Source organism: Euprymna scolopes, chromosome 15 (assembly GCF_053919585.1).
Source record: "Euprymna scolopes isolate OS-2025 chromosome 15, ASM5391958v1, whole genome shotgun sequence".
NCBI classification, from domain to species: Eukaryota; Metazoa; Mollusca; class Cephalopoda; order Sepiida; family Sepiolidae; genus Euprymna; species Euprymna scolopes.
Genome location: NC_136496.1, coordinates 41,380,099 through 41,402,018, shown reverse-complemented (window position 1 = coordinate 41,402,018; position 21,920 = coordinate 41,380,099). Strand labels below are relative to the sequence as shown.

Sequence of the window (21,920 nt, the reverse complement as noted above, 5' to 3'; positions counted from 1 at the left end):
GAAAATGTTGGAAAAATATGGCAAAATAGTTAAAAAAAATAGAGTGTTTTTATTAACCCTAAAAGAGTCCCTGTGGCACACCTAAAGTTATCACGAAGTACAGACAAACAAAATTATATAGAAATCAATTAGTACACCTTTTCAGAAAGTTTTATAAAAATCTAAGGCATCAATTTTTTAATATGCACAAAAGTGTCAATTTTAGCCATTTTAACCTGAAAACCACCCATACAGTGAGCAACCAGTGTTTTCCCAGAAAATTCGTTCTGTTTATAGTTTTATTAATATCATGTTTAATGTTTGTGAAAAATTTCAAAAAATTTCAAGGCGTAGTTATTGAGAAAAATAAGGACAGACAGACGGACGAACGGACAAGGGTGAATTTACAGGTCCACCCTCCTTTTGTCGGAGGGCAAATAAAATAGTATTTGTTTACGTCAAAATAAAATATGGTGGATTCGTTAAGATAAAGTTCTTCAAGTGAAGACGCTAGTAAAGCGTATTATCGTTAACAAATTACCAAGAAATCTACATATATTTAAAAGCGATAAAAAAGTGATAAAAATAACAGTAAAATTATCTAGAACTTCGTAGTATAACGGATAACACACCAGATGTTAATACATATGGTCTAAGCGTCGATTACTAGAAACAGTCAAGCAGCGCTGAAGAGAGGTAGGACCTCGAACATGCATGCTTGAAGATTACTTTTTTATAAGTAAAATAAAACTTAGTATATATATATATGTACGTATGTATATATATATATATATATATATATATTCTTATTAGCATATGTATATACTTATCAGTGTATATATACTTATTATTTATATATATGTATATATGTATAATGCAAAAAAGGATCAAACGATGTCACACGTATATCAACATTTCGCTTTTAGTATAAGACATCTTCAATAAAGATAAAACGTTGTTGGACGTGTGCCTTGAATTTATTCTTTTTTTATCTATCTCGTCGGAATACTATTTTCATTATTCTTATCATATATCATTGGTAAACAATTCGAATGCCAAAAGTGTATTTATACAAATTATAATCCTGACATAACTTTCACGTAATTATAACTACATAATTCATGCCATTATATAATATGGCGATTTGTATCCTACATTTTTTTGTGTATATTAACACTCATATATTTATATACATACGACATAATCGCGTTGACATACCGGTACCCATCAGATCACCGAAGTTAAGCAACGTCGGGTCTGGTTAGTACCAGATGAGTGACTATTTGGGAATTTGCGACGCTGTATGAGCTCTCCGCTTATCTCGGCATTTGTTTCCAGTCGTCATGTACACGCTTCACTGGCCACTGATATTTAACAATGTCGAGAGGTGTGGTTGAAAATTGCGCATTTCCTGTCACACAAATTTCACGCGCAGGCACCCCTTCGTGGGTATACATGGTCTGTCAAAGACTGAAGGAGCCCCATATATATATATATATATATATATATATATATATATATATATATATATATATATATATATATATATATATATATATATATACCGTGTGTTTATTGAATCATCATATTTTCATTTAGGAAATTATCTTTTAAATAGCATTTTTTTGCCTTTATATAAAAACGTTATAACTTCGTTTTATTTTATTTTGGCTTTTATTTGTTTGATTAATTTATTTAATTAGTTTTAAATAAATGTTCTACTAACAAGGTAAGGGTAAGGAAGAAGTGTTATCACAAAATTGCTTCTGCCGACGACCATCGAAAGCATGATTGACAAAAAATCACACCTAATACAAAAGTTACCAACTGAAGCTAAAAATCTTCGGTACGTCGAGGAAATCAACAGCAAATAAAAAAGAGAGAGCTATCGTATGTAAAAAGATTTTTCATCGATAACGACTTGCTGCAAATATATTTACTAATATCGTATATATATGCGTGTGTGTGTGTGTGTGTGTGTGTGTGTGTGTGTAATACCTTTGTGTGCCCGTACTACGTGTCAATAATAATATATTGATATTTATTCTTGTGTTCTTAATCAAGAACTAATGTGCGCACTTGTTGAACCGGATAGCTATAGATAAAATATCAATTGTATAACCCGAGATAACTTATCAGAAGTCCGTATTTTCTGAAGAACACAATCATTTAAGTACTTCGTGATTCTCGCTTTTTTGTCACCAAAAATAATTTTCTCTTGTCTTCCAGATTATAAGAAAATAGTAAAACACAAAGAACACTTATGTTAGATTAAATAATGACAGTACATCAACGGAGTCATACATAGAAGTTAAACGCTGCAGAAACGATTGTGAAAATAATGGAGCGTTTAAGATCTAATTTAAAACATAGCTCCACCATGTCGCATAGATATTTACTAATCTGTTTTAACAGCTATAGCAGGTAATACAATCATTTTATTCAGAATGTGTCGAGGTCATAATTATTTATGGAACAGAATACAATCTAATATAACTTTACCTACATGGAACACGTAGAAACTCCAGTTTTCTTGTATAATGCGTAACTGCTTAACTTTCCTGTTTTTTATTATTTATTACATTTTTACCCCAAACAAGGCACATTGCCACTTTGGTGTATGGGGCTACTATCAGGGACATAAACTACTGGGATACTATGTAGGAAGTTGGGCAGTAAGATGTCGGTTCACATTACACTTGAACTTCTGCATGTCAGTGCAGTTGGGGAAGCAGGGACCCGGAATGGAATTCCAAAGTCTAGCGGTTCTGGGGAAGACACTACTGAGGTAGAAAGCTCTCCTACATCTCGGGATCTCCACCGTGTAGGGGTGGGATTTAACTGCTTGTCGGGTTGGTCGAGGGTATTTACGTCGTGGGGGCACAAGTTATTGCAGTCCGTGAGAGCGTTCGCCATTAAAATACTTATAGAACAAGCAGAGGACGCAACATTTCGTCGGTGGGACAGAGGTTGAAGCTTAGATGACAGTTCCGGCCCTATCAGGTTTGCGACTCTCTTTTGAACCTTATCTAGGAAAGAGAGACTAGTAACAGATGCACCAGCCCAAATATGTCAACAATACTCCATACATGGACGAATGGTGGCCTTATAGAGGTACAGAATACTTTCGGGCGTTGGTAGCTTTCTAGCACAGTAGAAAGAGACTACCTTTTTCGCATCGGTTCTGGCAATGCTGTCCATGTAATTGTTCCAACTCATGTTTCCTGTGAACGTTAGGCCGAGGAGTTTAAAAGAAGTAATCTCAGATAATGAATCTTTGGTCATTGTTTTTGTGGTAGAGAAGGTCTCTTGTAATTATTGAAGGAAACAAGCTTAGTCTTGCCATCATTGAATGTGGCCATCTATTATTGTCGCCATTCTACTACGGATTGAAGGTCACCATCTAGTGTTTCTGCCATTTCCTTAGATATGTGTTCATTTGTTTTCCTGTCGTGCCTGTTTTAGAATGTGGTGTCATCAGCATATATACTCATTTCAGAGACAATTTTGTCGGGGAGGTTATTTATGAATATTAGGAATAATAAAGGTCCAAGGATAGACCCTTGAGGCACTCCCGCATTTATAACATATTGTTTAGATGTACGACTGTTGAGGACAACCTGGATTTTTCTCTTATCTAAGAAGAATTTAATTATGTTAAGTATTCATCCAGTGATACTATATGATCTGATTTTCCTGAGGAGACCTTCATGCCATACCCGGTAAAAAGTCTTAGATATATCTAGAGCTACCGTTGTAGCTTCCACTGCTTTGTCCAGTGAATGGTATATACGTTCAGAGATTACAGTTAGGATATCTTCTGGGAGACGGGATTGCCTAAATCGATATGGTTGGTCGATCAAAAGTTTAGCATCTGTAACGTGATGGACTAGAGCTTGGTTAATCATGGACGCAAATGTGTTCGTGAAAAGTGGGAGGGGGCTAATGACGCGATAATTTAATGGGTCAGTTCTTTCGTCAGGATTCTTGAAAACTTGTACGGCGTTTTATTGTGATATACATTAAGCCACGGACAATAATTTTGACATATAGTTTTTTTAAACAAAATCTCCTCATCAGCAAAAGTATTGAGTGGGATTTTTTTTATATGTAAAAGACACCATAAATAAACCTAGCAATTTTTAATTAAGGCAGATGTATCTTTTAATTGTTCGCCTTTTGAAAACGGTAATTATCGTCAAAGTATTCATTTGGATGTTGATTGTAGCTTATAAATATATATGTCAAAATTATTGTCCGTGGCTTAATATCTATCACAATAAAAACATCGTTTCCGAAACGATCGTACAAATTATTTATTTTGTTGTTGTTCCTTCTTATGAAAGAGATTTTTAATTTTTAATTCGAATGTGAGTTTTAAATTATCAATCACATTATTAAATATTAAAGTAGCTCTATGATATTTGCCTATCGAGCTTATTATATGTCTGAATTTAAACGAGCACTGTTCTTTTCTTGTATTTTAATTAAATTAGTAATTTTACTATCACATTAAAATACACTCTGCTCTTTAGACTACTGTTCTAACCCCCTTTTAATTCATATATATATATATATATATATATATATATATATATATATATATATATATGCACATAAAGTTATGAACAGCACATAGGGCCCGAGCAATGCCGGGCTGAACTGCTAGTATACTCTAAAAGATTATTATTTTTACGTATGTTTAATTATGCAAGAAGATCGCATTAACATATACGTCCTACGTTTCGAGCGAAACCATTATACACGAAATAGCGGTAGTGGCTATGACCCTAGCGTGCAATTACGTATTGTATAAAACAATGCAAATTTGAATCAAATATATCGACCGGTATTTTCTGTAAAAAAGGTTTCTGAGTATAGAACTGACAAACAGAGAATGAAACAGACGTTTTATTTCATTTGTATTAAATACATCGTCGTTTCAATGCTCTTTGTCTCAAGGAAAACCTATTTGAATGATCAGTTGCATTCATGAATTGAACAATAAAAAATAACTTTTAGTTCTATTTTTAAACTAATTTTTCACAATGGTTTATCCGTCTCGCTGTCAGCATCATTGTTTTTCACCAGTAAAATCGTTAGTTTCAATTAGAAAAGAATAGGCGACTATTGTTATTAAACATCCGGACGAATATTTTCTTTGGATTTAATATGAGAGTACGTTGTTTGTCTAATGGATGATTCTGCAGATAATGAGATCGACGATGAAGAGTTAGATTGTAATAAAATTTGATCTGTGTACTGCTTGTAATATTACACTCCAAACTCATCGAATTAATCATACCGGGAAGATAAGATTGATCAGCTTTTAATTGACTTCAACGGAGGCATATAAAGAGACGAACAATGGTAACTGATTCGAAATATGCGTCAAGCAACTTTCTGAAGAAATTTGAGTCTTGATTGGTCAGCAATACTTTCGATGAAGTAGTCATGGTTCACTTTTTACACAGTCCGAGCGTGCAAGTTGATAGCGTTTTGTTTGAAGTTTGCAGCTATGATTACCAGTGAAAATTCGCTGTTTTTATCAGATGTGCTACATAAATTTATTGTTCCTATTATTAAACGATATTTGGAAAATGACATGTTCTTTAATTTTTCTGCATTTTGTTCGTTATCATGATTCAAACAGTTCAGCCGTTATATTCTACAGTTATCTGTTATAGTCATCGCCACAATCTCCTTTGTTGAAACTCTAAGCACGGAAGACTTCTTTGTCTCAAGCATCAGTGTGTATGATTTTCCTACATAGCGTTCAATCTGGTGTCTGGAAACCGCATCTGAAACAGAAAGTGTAGTAACACGTAACGGATAAGCTACTAGAATATTTCTGGATTGAAAGAGAGAGAGAGAGAAAGATAGAGAGAGAGAGAGAGAGAGAGGACAGAAAGACTGCGTTTATGAACGGGTTCGATTTCTCTGTATTCTATATACTTGAAAAGAAAACTTAAAATAAAACAAACGACAGAATTTTATAGACTAGTGAGCTCTGGTTCCATTTAATTGTTTAGTAGTCCTCCCTGCGACGGTATTAGCTTGTTGTTCATCGCCTGAAGCACCCTTATCGGGGAATACCGACGAATTACTCAGGCAGTTTCTATAATCAGAATGTACTTCACCTAATTTACAAGCTTCTTAAAACTCACTGGACCTTGTGTTTAACCCGCTACATAAGTAAACAAATATACCATGTTATGTATAAATCTTTGATTGTTTATGTACTATGAAACCTTTCTGATTATCGTGATAATAAATCTTTCCTGTTGTCGTTGTTGTTTTCGTTCATAATAAAAATAACAATAATAATGTCCTGATTTGAATGTGCAACACTCATGGTAAAAATGAAAATTTTTAGGTTTGCGTGTAAGATGTTCAGCTTTTACAAATTTCAACATTTTTCAAAGAAATGAATATAAACAAGTTGTGTTAGATTGAAGCTTGAAGAATGTAAATATTTTTCTATTTAATAATGTTTACACATAATCGAATGTTTCAGTAAATCTTCAGGGTGTTATCCATCTAAATGACAACCGTGTAATCTATAAGATACACCCCACCTGTCTGTTTGTATGTATGTATGTATGTATGTATGTATGCATGTATGTATGTATGTAGTGGTCAAGGTTTGATGTGGACGTGTATTAAAAGCACACAGATGTCTTAGCGTCATATTGTGCTTCTCCCAGACAAATCAACCCCACGTGCACTTCGTGATCACTGCCACGCAGACGGGGTTCTGATGAACGGCGAGTGTCCTGCGCCGTATAACTGGACCTCCACTGCCTCGTGGGCTAAGTTTCTTTAAACCAAAGGCTAAGGGTGAGGTAACCCTGACAGAATCCTCCAGAAAAGCTTAGGTCCTGTCAGCTGCGGCGTACATGACACATCGGCGTGTGGAGTATGTTCTGGTGCCCAACAACCAAGTCCCAGTCATGGATCAAATGGCATGGTGGGTGGAGAGGGTTCCCGTAAGCCGTGGTGAAGGCAGCCTCTCTAGGAGAAGGAACACCCTGATATAAAACCTGCGGCGACTGCTGCTTCCAATTATGTTGACTTGCTCTTCTTTTTGGTTCAATGTGGCAGTTGTTTAGACAGTAGGATTATCTAAGTGCAAAGTCTTTCCTCACTATAAAAAGCTTCAACCACAGGCATTACTTGATAGCAATGGAATATACATTTGCAATCAGTGTATATCTTCATAACAAAAAGTTTGGCTTTAGCCTAAAATAACAAACCGACATTCAAAGAGGACTGATGCACATATGTGCGTCAATGGCAATAGGGCTCTAGGACTTCCAGGGTCTGGCCTGGTAGGTGTTCGGGACACCACAGCTTAGACCCGCTCATCAGTAAATGTGCAGGACTATAGAAAGTTCATAGAAGTGACCGTCTGGCAAGTGCTGCTAGTTGCGCTTCTGTTTGCGTCATTTGAGCCAGAGAAATATTAAGTAATGGCAATACTCGAGAACGAGTTGCTGCAATCATGCATGTATGTATGTATGTATGTATGTATGTATGTATGTATGTATGTATGTCTAAAACTTTCAACAGAGGCAACGGACGACAAATATCGAAAAAGTGGTTTAAAAACATTGATTTCTTCACCTGTAACTGAACATTTTTCTACGGGGAGGGGTCGCTTTTTCGCCGATATTTTCGAAAGTCATCCCCTCTTAGTCTTAGTCAATCGAAAAGAGGGGATGACTACGTCACTTCCCGTTTTTGAGATGAACGCAACAGCATAACGTAACGTTTATTTTTTCACTCTATTTTTCTTCTTCATGGTACGGGTTCGAGCCTGCCTGCCTACTACCACTTTTTTCTTTTTTTTTTTGCTCAACACAAACCTCCAAACATCCGGGCAACGCCGAGCAACGAGGCTAGCCATTAATAAAATTCACAATCTTTTCATTAATCCAACTATATTTGGTACAAATCAATTTCCATCTTTGCTTGACTTTTCCACCAATTTCATTCTTTAATTTCTAACATTTTTTCTTATCGCCGTTGACATAAATGATTGTTTTATAAATAGAAGAGTTGATCTAAAATGCGTTTTACACTAACCAAGCCTTACGCCTGTTGATTTTATATGTGAGATTATCTAAAAGGAAATTATATCAAACAATACCTAGACTATTGCTGAACTGAACAGAGTTATTACGACCCAAATAATATGTGTCAAAAGACAAATGTGTGTTAATTATTGTATGGCAATCAAACCAAAAGGTTTGATATTCAGAATTGAAACTATTATATAGTGTTATATCTTCAACTATTTATTATTATAGTTTATTTATATGTGGGGTTTCTTATGTTTTATCTTCGCTTCTTTTAATTTTCTCTGTCTTTAATGTATGGCCATAATCGGCTGGTAGTTATCAATCACCTGGTCAGTTTAACTTAGACAAATATAACTTCTCATACAGTAGATACGTTCTCGGAATTTGTTCAAGGTTTTATAAGAGAGAATTGAACTAGGAGAGAGAGAGACTAAACTATTAAAATTACTTACTTCTTTACTTCCTTACTGACTAACTTAAGAAATAAGCAACACTGGCTCATACTGATTCAAGGTAACATTCAGATTAGATCATTCACATTTTTGGCGATATCTATTATACACACGGCTTCCAGGACAACCTTGATTTTCTTTCGCTCGAAAACCTAATGTCCTTATGTCATTTGACTCTTTTGTCTACAGCGTTTGACTTCTTACCTTTGTCTTGGCACCTGTGTTTCAGCCAATCCGGAGAAGCGTTCTGTTTTACAAATTTGAATCATCCTGACATGTACTAAGAGGGGCCCTTGTAAAAAGCTAACTTGATCGCTGCTTGCTCCCGTAAGATCCCTACTATATAATATACATCCAGATGGATAGAAGTGTTTTTAACACAAATGTCGTTAGATTGTCGAATGAATTGCGATATTTGAACGGTTTTAGCGTAACGTTTCTGAAGGGTTACCCTGTAACGCAATGTATACGCGAGATCGAAATTGTGTGAGTTGTTTGAAATGCTTTGCATTCTCTCTTATAAAACCTTGAACAAATTCCGAGAACGTATCTCATGTATGAGAAGTTATATTTGTCTAAGTTTATCATATATTATATTTTATAAATGTATGCATATTTTAATCTAATGAGTTGTCTTTCCCAATGAATATAATATGTTTTATTTTTATTTTTTAGGTAAGTGAAATCGTGTTTTGGCATGGATTTATTGAGATGACGTTTATAGAAATTCTAACTTAGTTAAAAAGTAAGTATAATACTTTATATTTCTTGCCAATAAATATATATTCAGTTCCAAATATATTTGGTTGAATATTACTTTGTTTGAATAGCTGTGTTGTTCATTATATGTTTCCGAGAAGAGATAATTAAAATAGCAGTTTTATAAAACAAAAAAACAAAAAAAAAACAAAGGAAGAAATGCTTAGATGGGCAACTTCATACTTTCGATGTTCTGATTGTCTACTAGCCCATGAGGTAATAATATTTTGGATTAAGCAGTATTTATATACCAACTATTTGAGCATCTAATGCCGGTAATAACCAATGTGATTCTACAGACAACTTATTTCTTCTAGAATTTTAATAAACATCGCTTAGTGTCTGGCTGTCCCTCTCCCCTCTCTCCCTCCCCCTCTCTCTCTCTCTCTCTCTCTCTCTGTATACATACTATTATTTTTAATGTTGAAGGATGAGTCTCCTTGCTGCTTATGTTGCTTGAAAACTGGGTAGAAATTACCAGTCAAGATTCTGTTCTTGACAATCATCCCGACTGATGACGAGCCATAGACGGGTGCAATACCTGTCGGACAGAGACACGCCTTCTGTGCATTACATAGGAGGCCCACTCTCTCGTGCTTTGCCAGCCGGCTTTCAGGTGTCGCAAGTTTTTTCGCTTGTGGCCCGAGACACCCTCACCGGAAAAGCCGATAGGGATGCCCCGCCAATTTTTGCTAGCCCCGAGGGACCTTCCTTTAGTAGCGCTGCCTGGACATCCCCATTTTCATACTTTGTGTCATCTTGCTGAGGTAGGCAGGTAGTTAATATTTATAATATTTTATTCATAGTTATATTTATATCGATATATTTACTAGTATATCTTACACTGTTCTCGCTACTAACAATCGCTATCAATTCTAACGCATGAAATTGTGATGGAAAGTACAATGTTAGTGGCTTAGCTGTTTTATCTATAAATGTGCACGTATTTTTCCTATTTAACGATTGAGATTCTGCTAACTTTATTTTCATAAACCGAGAGCCTTCATACAAGTACATCCTCTCACACATAAATATTCAATACATATATAATATTTAGCATGATATTATATTTATATATATATATAAATATATATATATATATATATATATATATATATATATATATATATATACTAACTGTACCCGTACACGCGTTGCTGTGGCTCTGTTTAATAAAATGTAACACAAAAAAAAACAAAAAAAGAAAAATATGTCTGATATTTATGTTGTCAATATTTGCAGATACAATATTTGAGGTGTCTCTTTTTCTGTGCAGATGTAGAGATTGCCTGATTTTTCGTCTGTAGATCAAACAACATATACTTGTCCATGTGAGAAACAATCATGGTGTAAGTCACACAAATGTAAAAATTTTCCCTAAATCTTGTCAATGGTTATTGCAAACGCCAAGCGAATTGTCAAGTGCAATATTTTAAGTTTAAATGGTATATCCGTTTAAATCATTCAATGCACATCCACTGTCCGTTCTTCCTGGGGTTCACAGAGGGGAAATGAAGATTTAATTTTGCTATAAACATGTATGTTAACACGCACTGGAAAATCTCGTATAGAAATAAATTTAGCTGATTTTTTATATGTAAGTAGAGTCTTTCATCAAAAATTAATCGATGGAAAAATTTAAAAGAAAACCGTTTAAAGAATAAACACACAAAGTAAGTGGGAGACGAATGATTATTCAGGGTGAAGAAAAAAGAAAAAAAGAATGTACAAATGTTCAAAGATAAGTTTAAAAAATGGAAATTGTTTAGTAAACTGTTGATTTTGATTCGAAAAAAATATATTGCTTTCAAATATTATTAATGAGAATATTCGTAAACATTTTAGTGTTTTTTCTTTATTGTTGCGATATTCGTAAATCGAAATCTGGATTTTCAAATGAAACCAATGTTATTTACTGAATTATCAGTAATTTACAGTAATGAAAATATCATTTTTATATCGCTACACTAGTCGTGGTAATGTTTCGGTCGATCTTTATAAATAACTAAAATCTCTACAAGCGATAATAGTCTTCCACTTCAAAAGTTCATATTTTAATGAAAATAAAATCACAAAAACATCAGACAATACATTACGAAGGTTATGAGATATAACGATATTCAGAAAAACATGAAAGGCAAATAGAACAAAAAGGAGAATAAATGCGAGAAAAAAGAATAAAAAGAACGATACTATACACATGGGTAAATGTGGTTGTTAGGGGGCGAGGCTTATCTTTTTTCTTCCTTTGATTGTGCACACATGGTTGATTAAAAGTCGTTCAAACAAACAAATTCTAAGTTAAACAGCAATTGACTGATGTATAAGTAACGTGGTTAAGATTAGTTTTTTTTTGTAATTTATTTGTTCATAAAATAATATTACTTAGCGTGTTTATTAGCTTTTTATATGAAGAATATAAGCATTATGAACTTAGTCTTTTGATTATAAAGAATAAATTATAACAAATAGATTCTAGAAGTCAAATATATACATTAAGAACTCAGTATTTTTCAGATAGTCTGCTACTATTATTACTGGTAGTATTATTGGTAAAATAATAAATATATCTGATCCTAATATTTTACAATGGTTTTATAGTTTATCATGTACTCAGAAGGGTTTTCATAATTTCCTGTGATTATTGTTTGTTTGTACTCACTAGAAGTTCTCATTCAGGTCATCGTAAAAGATTGCTTGCTGACAAGGACATGTGGTGTGCTCTGTTTAATAATAATAATAATAATAATAATAATAATAATAATAATAATAATAATAATAATAATAATGATAATAATAATAATAATAATAATTATTATTATTATTATTATCATAAATAATAATAATAATTATTATTATTATAAATGATAATAATACTAATAAAATGATGATAATAATGATAATACTACTACTACTACTACTACTACTAATAATAATAATAATAACAATAATAATAATAATTATTATTATTATTATTATTATTATTATTATTATTATTATTATTGGCTCACATGGAGCTTTCACACAAATCATCAAATATCTGATTGGAAATTTGTGGGGTTCTCTGGAAGCTGAGTGACAAGTCTCCCCGGATTATTATTATTATTATTATTATTATTATTATTATTATTATTATTTGCTCACAAGGAGCTTTCACACAGGTCATCAAAGATCTCCTTGAAACCATCCTGTGACGTTCTTGGAAGCTGAGTGACAACAAGTTTCCTCAGATTTCCAGTACTCTCCACCTCTTTCCATAACATTTGTGAAATAAATTTGCATTATCGCAACGGCCTCTTATCATTGATTTCTCGCTGGCAGCGGCCATCAGTCTCCACTAATAATTCAGTGGCAATAAGTCTCCCCAAGTTCCCAGTTCACTTCGCACTTGTCTAGCGGAAGGTTGGTCAGCGTTCTCTCTTCAGTCTTTCCATCCTCCTTGACCCTTCTCGATTATTTGGCATCACTCTTTTTTGGGGGTGTTCGATGATGAAGCGATGGGGAATAGGATAGCAAACGTATAGATATGTAGCTTTTATGTGTTTCCATGTAATGCTTCATCTTTTGCCTCTGCAGCAGTTTGTCTGGCGTGCGTATGTGGCTCATGTGTATTAGTCTCCGGATTCAAGGGGTTTCCTTAATATTTCAGATGTTTTCATAATTGTTATTTGTTTTATCTTTCCAGTCATTCCTCTGATAAAAATTCCTTTCCTTCTTTTTTCAAAGTGTTTCGGTATTGTTCCTAGTGTCCCTATTATTATTATTATCATTATTATCATTATAATTATTGGCTCACAAGGGGCTTTAACACATATCATCAAAGATCTTATTGAATACAGCCTGTGATGTTTATTATTATTTTTATTATTATTATTATTATTATTATTATTATTATTATTATTATTATTATTATCTTCCAAGGCGATTCCCTATTACCACTACTATTCATTATAGTCATGATTCCTATTAACAACATTCTAAGAAAATGCCAAACCGGATATTAGGTAAACAATACTGATGAAAGAATGAGCTACCTAATGTACATGGATAACCGAAAGTTATTTGTAGAAACGAAGAAGGAACCAGAGGCATAAATAAAGACAACCAGAATCTTCAGGCAGGATATTCGAATGGAATTCGACATTGAAAAGTGTGCGCTCCTGATCATTAGGAGGGGAAACTGGAAGCAACGAAAGGTATGATACTACTCTACTAAATGGAGATGGGGCACTAGGTGAACATGATAGCTACAAATATTTGAGTGTTCTGGAAGAAGACACCGTCAAAACAACAGAAATCAAGGGGAAATTGGAAAGGAATACCTCAGAAGAACAATAAAACACCTCAAAACAAAACTATATTGTAGAAATCTAATTAAAAAGTATAAACACATGGGCAGTGTCACTTGTAAGATACTCTGCGCAATTTTAAGGATGGACCAAAGAAGAAATCAGGCATCTTGACAAGAAGACCAAGAAACTGATGAAAATGCACAATGCACTACATCCAAAGGATGATACTGATCGGCACTATGTGAAAAGAAAAGGTGGTGGAAGAGAGCTGGTTAGTATAGAGAACTGCGTAAATGACACAAGAAAAGAATAAGAAAGTTACATAAATCAAAACATTGAAAGAATACTTACTACAGTAAAAGACAATGAAAAAGAAACAAAACAGAAACAAAAGAAACAAGGGATAAAACGAGCAAAGAAAAACGGGAAGAGAAACAACTACATAGATGATTCAAAAGGATGAAAAAGGATAAGCCATTTGGACATGGCTACAAAAAGGAAAACTAAACAGAAAAAACAATCTCTAATAACAGACGCACAAGATAACGCGATTTTAACCAAACCACATAAAAGCAAAGATCGACAAGATATAAGGAAACAACAAATACAGACTCTGCTAACACAGAGACGAAACAATATCCCGTATATTAAGCAATGCAGCAAACTAAGCCGCCAAAATATAAAAATATACGGGAAGGGAAGGCAGTACATTGACAATTAGGCAGACAACTGAATCTGTAGCATCCAGACAAATGGTACAAACACAAACTGGGAGCAGTACTTGAAAATTAAAGTCACAACTATTTATGGGACAGGGATATACAAGCGAATAAACCCACCCAAGCAAAAGGACCGAATGCCACACTAGTTAACAAGAAGAAAAAGAACTGCCCGATTGTAGATTTTGCTGACCGAGCAGACCACACGTGAAGATCAAAGAAACGGAGAAGCGGGACAAATGCATTGAACTTGCTAAAGAGCTTTAAAGAATGCAGAAGATGAAAAAAAAATCAGGATAACACCATAAATAGGAAGACTGCGGAAAAAACTTTGAAAAGAGAATCGGAAAGAACGGAATCAACGGAATGGCTAATAAGATACAACGGATAACAACAATGAAAACTACTCAAATTTTAAGGAAAACTCTTGAATGCGGACATAAATACACATGAACTACAGATACAAACTGGGCATGCAGAAAATGTTACAAATGTAAACACACAAAAAAAAAAACATCACATAGAATCACGAAAATGGAACATTATTTTTCTTCTGTCTCACCGAAAACTTACACCGCCTCAAGGCAACGAGAATGAAAAGATTAAGGAGAGAAAGCACTCAGACCTCCGCTTAACGAGTGCAAAGAACACTGTGACCTTGGAGAAGTTTGTTGCCACCCAAATTTCAGTAAAACTAATGGTTACAGGCAATGAAAAATCAATAGTAAGCGGCTGTTACGAAAGCGCAAATCATTCTGCCGTGGTTATCCACAGAGATGAAGAGTATTGGAAATTTTGAGAGACTTGCTGTTACCCAAACTCCAGAGAATGTCACAAATTGTTCTCGAAGAGAAATCTTTGATAATGGCCAGTGTAACTACTCATAGTGAGTAAATAATAATAATAATAATAATAATAATAATAATAATAATAATAATAATAATAATAATAAACTATTATTATTATTATTATTATTATTATTATCTTAAGATATGTATTTTAGTTCAGAAGGTCAACATGTCAGACTTCCAGTATGCAAAAATATAAAATGTGTGTGATTTGCATTTTATGCTATTGATCTATTGTATTGCAATGGCTTTCATAATTGCTGTTTTCGCTGATGTTCGTTTTGTTTTCGAGTAGTTTTCAACAATAACAATCATGCTCGGTGTCGAATCTGTTCTAATGTTACACTTAGTCTATTCTACAGAGAGTTTTCTGCAAACTAAGGCAATTATTATTCTTGATCCAATCTAGAGTTGCCTATTTTGGAGTAGGGTGGATATTTTACACGTTAAAAGTGATTTTTGTTTTAACTTTGCCCCCTCCCCATGAGGAGGATATTTACTATAAACAATGGCAATCTAACAATTCATTCACGCTTAATGTGCCGAAAGTGACATTGAAACAGGTGATTCCCGGAAACCTTTGCGTGGATTTGTTTAATCATTACAATAGCTGGCACAGGCGAGACGGACTCAGAAAGGAATAGGAACACCTGCAAAAGTTCAGCCTGCCACGTCCGTTGGTAGACAACCCATGGTATCAGTGACATTCCACTGACCGATCCTGGCGACAGACCTTCAAGGCCAGAGAAATATAAAAGCAACAGATGTTACTTAAATGTAATTAATATGATCGTATGCAAAACTTGCACGCACCTACCCAGAAAAACTGACGCACAAAAACGTGTAAACACGACTACACACACACACGATGACACACGCACACATACACACACATACACACACATACATACACATACACACACGACGATAAATGCACACACTCTATTACAGGTTTCATTAAAACATTGCGCATTTAGTCGAGTAGAACAAAAAACCTTGAAACCTAAGCTCAAAATTTGTAATGAGTTTTAAAAAATATCTAACACGACCTAGAACAAGCAGAATTTCATAATAATGCGCAATTTTTACATCGATTTAAATGTTTAACAGTCTCATTTGAAGTATTGTTATCAACAGAAATGCACTAATACATAAAGTCATAATATACTGCATTAATATATGTATATTGTATACTATAATGTATTAAACGTGTCATCATATTATTCACGAGCAATACCTTGTGCTGTTCCCTGCTATCTGATTGACAACAAACTTTCATAGATTTGGAGTACAACCCGCCTTTGTCGATAACTGGCGCAGATTTCGTTACTATCTCGTAACAGCCGTTTACCATTTATTCTCTGACATTTAGTGATAGCGATGTAGGCATTGTCTTTAATTTAAGTTCTAATAAAAATTCCCAGAATTCTAGAACGCTCTCAACACCTTTCCTGCATGGTGTTAGCCATCTTTCTTCTATTTTATGTTTCCTTATAGTTCACTATCATTTTCTGGTTTCGTGTTGCTTCCATGTTTTTAAATTAAATAACGTAGTATTTTATTATTCTAGTTCTGTGTAGTCCGTTTATCCCAACTGCTTTTCGTATGCAGCAATTTTTCTCATGATTTCTGTTGTTTTCGTCAATACCGTACTTTACTTTGTGTCTATTTATTCTTTAATTAAATTCATCCAGGTTTTTCATAATATTCTTAGTGCAACATTGGTTGGGTATTGGAGTGAGCTTTTTTCATGCTCCATATGGACCGTTCATTTTCCTAGCAGGGAAGTTACCAAGCACTCTGACTCGACATGCGTTTGTTGAAAACGAAAATAAAGTTATATTAAAATCTGAAACAAAAAATTGTCCTCGTCTTGCTTCACATACTAATTGGATGATCTTTATTTCAGCGTCTTCAAGTTAAGTGCCAACCGCCGGCGAACTGAGGAAGAGTAGCTGTTAAAGAATTGTTTGGATAATGTTGATTTGTTCTGTTGATTGAACTTGTTTAGTTAAAGGCAAACACTATGGAAAATGCGTTTATGTGTATCATTCACAAAAGTTTATATGTATCATTCACAAACGGTTTGATGCATTGCTATTTTTAACTCGAACAGAACGTTGGAAAATTGGCCCGCCAAATCTAAGAATACGGATTGCAAAAAAAAAAGAACTTTTCCTGCTAATAAACGAAATATGCACAAGAGAATCAAGCTTATAACCATTCTATCATATATCTATGAATAAATATATTTATTAAACACGTAACTGCGCTTTCATCACCAGGTGAGAGATTCCCATTTGATCATCCTTGCTTCACAATTAAAGGCAACATAATTAAATAAATTAATTATCTTTGCCAGGATTCCACGACAGATCATTAAAATACAACATTTTCCCGGTGTCAATACAGATATTCAAGGAAAGAGGAAAGAGAAGTGAACATGACAAATGTATCTATTGAGTGGTTGTCTGAAATGCCAGAAACGTCATCAATATGTCATCCATGGAAGAATTAATAACGTGTTATTATCTAGTGATACGAGAAATCCTGTTCTATATGACATTTTAAAGATGAATTGAAATATCCTATAGAAGTAAACATTTCCAGATTTTATAAATGAGTTTTGTGTAAAAAAATATATTTTCTTTGCTTCGGGCTGAAATAAAAATGTGAACATATTTTCTGACCTCGTTCAGTGAAAAACCTTGACTGAGTTAATGTTTAATAGTTCTCTATATCGTAAGGTCATTTTTTTAGTTTTTGTATGGTAAATGTTTCCGTAAGAAACTGATGTTTATTTTTTTCAGAAAAGGTAGACAAGTTAATTAGACCAAACCTAAAATGTTAAATACTTAGTTTGTCAATTTCCAATAGCAAAACTACTGGGCGATGAAATAATGGAAATAGTATTCCGACGAAATAGAGAAATAAATAGGAACAAACCGTATTATGTGTATATCAACGTTTTGTCTTTATTTCGAGACTTTCTAAATAAAGACAGAACGTTGATGAACACATAATACGGCTTGTTCCTTTTTCTTTCTCTCTCTCTCTCTATATATATATATATATGTGTGTGTATATATATATGTAGGTATATATACGTATATGCATATACATATATAAATGTTTGTATATATATATATATATATATATATATATATATATATATATATATATACACATATGTGCGTGTATGTATACACTAACAAGGAAACCGGAGCTTCGTCGGGATTGAGTGATGATCAACGAATTTTTCACACTTCCATATCTTTATTGTCATCGAAATTGGGGTCGATGCTTCACAGGTCTCTCGCAATAGATAAGTTCACGATCCATATTAGTTTATATTGCACTTTAGAGAACCTACTGCTGATTTTATGAATTTACTTATATAGATTACTAGTAGGGGGTACCCGGCGTTGCGCGGGTGTTTGGAGGTGTGTGTGGTTTTGGATAAATCAAAACTCCAAGGGGAGGATTAAAATAAAAAAAAGTTTCGGTAGGTAAGTATTAGGATCGAACCCGAACCCTTGAGACAAAGTTGGAAATTAAAGTGTGAAAAATAGTGCGACGTTAACCACTGGGCCACCGCGAAATACTAACGGACATTCGTTTGAATTAATTTAATTATTTAGAATTTGCAGGTGCACATTTTAATGACTTAATGAGGTCAACTTTGACTGCGTGGTAGTATTTTATTTACTGCGGGAACGAATTTTTTATTTTTATTTTCCCAAGATGTTGGGGGGGACCAACTCTCCATAAAAAGGTGATTGTCCAAATTGAATAGCGATTGTCTGATATAGGGAAAACTCAACATTCATCAAATCTGATTGCTTTCAGACATTTCCGGCGATCGAGACCGGAAAAATACCGCCAGAATTAGCGTCGCTTTTATTATACGAAAAAGCCTAATCCACATGCGGCGAGCGAAAAATGTTGAATATTTATCTTTTCAGAGTCGAGCAAATTAAATAGACAGGCGACCTCCGTTGTTAACTCGTAGATATTATGATTTATATCAGATATAAAAAATTTAAAGAAGCTGTGAGCCGACCTATCGCTTCTCGGAAAAAAGCCTTTCTTGGACATACACAAAAAGCGAGCATACATACACAAATTTTCGCTTCGGTTGATTTTATATGTCGGGCCTTATGTGGTAATAAAACTTCTCAAATATACTTGTGATGTTAGTTTCTGTAAGGTGTTAACTTTGGTGAAAATTGTATGTTCCTACTTTCACCGGTTCACTTGGATTATCGATACTTATCAAAGCAGGCCTTACATAAAAATATTTCTCTTCAAGGAGGTGGGAGGTAGAAACGTGGTTTATGTAGTATTTTAGTGGGGCTTCCTAAATATAAATTAGTACTTGAATTAGTGCTCTGGAGGCTTCCTGAGTTTTATTTTTTACTCATCACTTCAAAATTTTTACTTAAGACAATAAAAGACAATATAATCTCAAAATCACTTTTTTATTTTGAACATTTTTCATCTTATCCTTAAAGGGTCAACGGGTAGACTGAAAAAATAATGACGGATTGGGTGAGCAGATCGAACTTTTCTGAAAGTGAAAAGTCACAAAAATAATAATAAAACAAAATAATAATGGTGGTGGGGCTGAAGGAGACAACGTCAAATTGAGGCTGTAAATCGGTTCGGAAAATAGGGGATCGATTTACTAGAACGTTGTATGTGAAACTGAACTCCCTTCAATTATTTGAATATTTATTTTTTCAGTTTTTTTTATAATCTGGTCGATTAACGTACAATAAAAAATAGCTGAAAGAAGAAGAAAATACAAAAAATGTAAAGTTTTTTCGATTGTTCAGATGATCCTACATATTTTTTAAATATATATTTTTTGCGCGATCAAACTAGAAGTTTATTTCCTGGCCAACTTTTTTCTATTTGTATTTTTTTATTTGTATATTTTTCTTTACATTTATTTTATTTGTATTTTCATTGCAAGTTGAAATTGTTTTCAATCTAACAAAAATAACTGAAAAATAAAACAAAACAAATATGTTTTTCTACTTGATCAATTTACATATTTAAAAAAATATTTGGATGTGTACAACTACACCAGCTTAGTTTTCTTTTAAAAACCAATAAAAACTTACTTTTTATTTGACTAATACGTTTCAACGGCCATTAAATATAATATAGAAGAAGGAATTTATTTATCAAACCAAATGCTACTGTCCTTGCGAACCGAACGTTTAGATCGATCCCAAATTCTTTTATTCCATTTAAAATGTGATATGAAAATCCAGCAATTCTGCAATACTGCGTGATAACCACATTTTCCGCTTTCATTTTGGAGATTATTATTATTATGAGGACCATATATTTCATGAAAAGTCTGCACCATTTTTTCAAAACATCTCCTTATTAGTGGCAATGATTCAATAACATTGATTAGACATCTTCAATTGCGCAAATTACAATGCGGTTAGATGATAAATTCAATTAGTGACCTGATAACTAAGGGTTTCTCAGATATTGCTAGCGTTTCTACAATATTGGATGGCTTCGAGCAATCATGTACCCTAAAAATGGTTCTGTTGATATAATCAAGTATAATGTTTGCAAGAGTTATCAATCTATTCATTGTGTTATTAATGGAGATGTTTGTTTTGTTATTTTAAATAACAATTTCCTGATTCGCTTTTTTATCAGAGGTTTTAACAGAAAGTCTCAACATTTAAACAAGGTTAAAAAAATTATTTGGCATAATATTTTTCTTATTTCGAGAGTTAAGTAATGTGATTTTCTTTTAACTAATCATTTTATCACACTTATTTCGCTTAAAACACGTTCTACATTTTTAAGACTGACTTATTTTCACTTTGTTTTTGTTGCAACATACCTTACCGTGAGGGTAGTCTTTTTATTTTATTTAAAAAAGGTTGTTTTGTAATTTAAAAGAAAATACTATTTTTTTATTTTATTATCAGAGATTTTAGAAGAAAATTTTAACATTTAAACAGAATTAAAATATGTATTAAAATTTTCTGATTTTGCGGATTACGTCATATGGTTTTTATATAAAGGTTTCTTCGCTTAAAACAAATTCTACTTTTTGAAAACGGAATTATTTTTATCTTCTTTTCCTCGCAACACACCGTAACGAGAAAGTATAAACTAATTTTCACGTATTTTTTTCTGCTCGGTTACATTTTTCTGTTTTTATCCGTTTTATTATTTATTTTTCGAGTTAGCAGCTATGTCACAACCCAACCTCATCCTCACCCGAGACACGCCGGGTATCCATTCTAGTATTACTATTAAAACCGAAAAAAAGCTAATCTCATTACAATTCACTAAAAAAAGAAGCAACTACAAAAAATAAATATTACGTAAAGCGTTAATATATATATATATATATATATATATATATATATATATATATATATATATATATATATATATATATATATATACAAACGATAAGCTTTACATCACAAAATAAATAAATAAGCCTTTTCACTCTTTTTCTCTTTCTCCCCTAATCCCTTACATCTGTGAACAAAACATTTGGGAACCGGTAGATTATTTATATTTATTTACAACGATTAAAAGAGGGAATATTTTTAATTTTTCTATTAATAATGAAAGTTATTTGCTAATAACATTAGCATATATGATTATTCTTTGTTTTCATTTAAAATTATAAGTTATTATTAAGGTTAAGCTCATAAAAATAAATTTAAATACTGTAATATTAGCGTTGGGCACTCGTACATTCACTTGTACACTTTTATATATATATATATAT

General features: G+C 33.2%; 1 protein-coding gene across 3 annotated transcripts in view; it reads left to right on the top strand.

Moving 5' to 3' along the window:
* The window catches only part of LOC145293789 (cyclic nucleotide-gated channel cone photoreceptor subunit alpha-like), a 476,191-nt gene that overhangs the window by 263,301 nt on the left and 190,970 nt on the right, over positions 1–21,920 (top strand). The window contains exons 2-3 of one of the 3 annotated variants that reach the window (XR_013869768.1): positions 9,191–9,260; positions 17,043–17,708. The exons of 1 other annotated variant lie outside the window; for it this stretch is intronic. Coding sequence is in view for 1 of the 2 variants with exons in the window: in XM_080140339.1 (XP_079996465.1) it covers positions 9,191–9,198 (8 nt within the window). In the remaining variant the exon portion in view is untranslated. Of the gene's footprint in view, positions 1–9,190; positions 10,302–17,042; positions 17,709–21,920 lie in introns of those variants that run through there. One more of the 3 variants, XM_080140339.1, reaches the window with a different exon arrangement.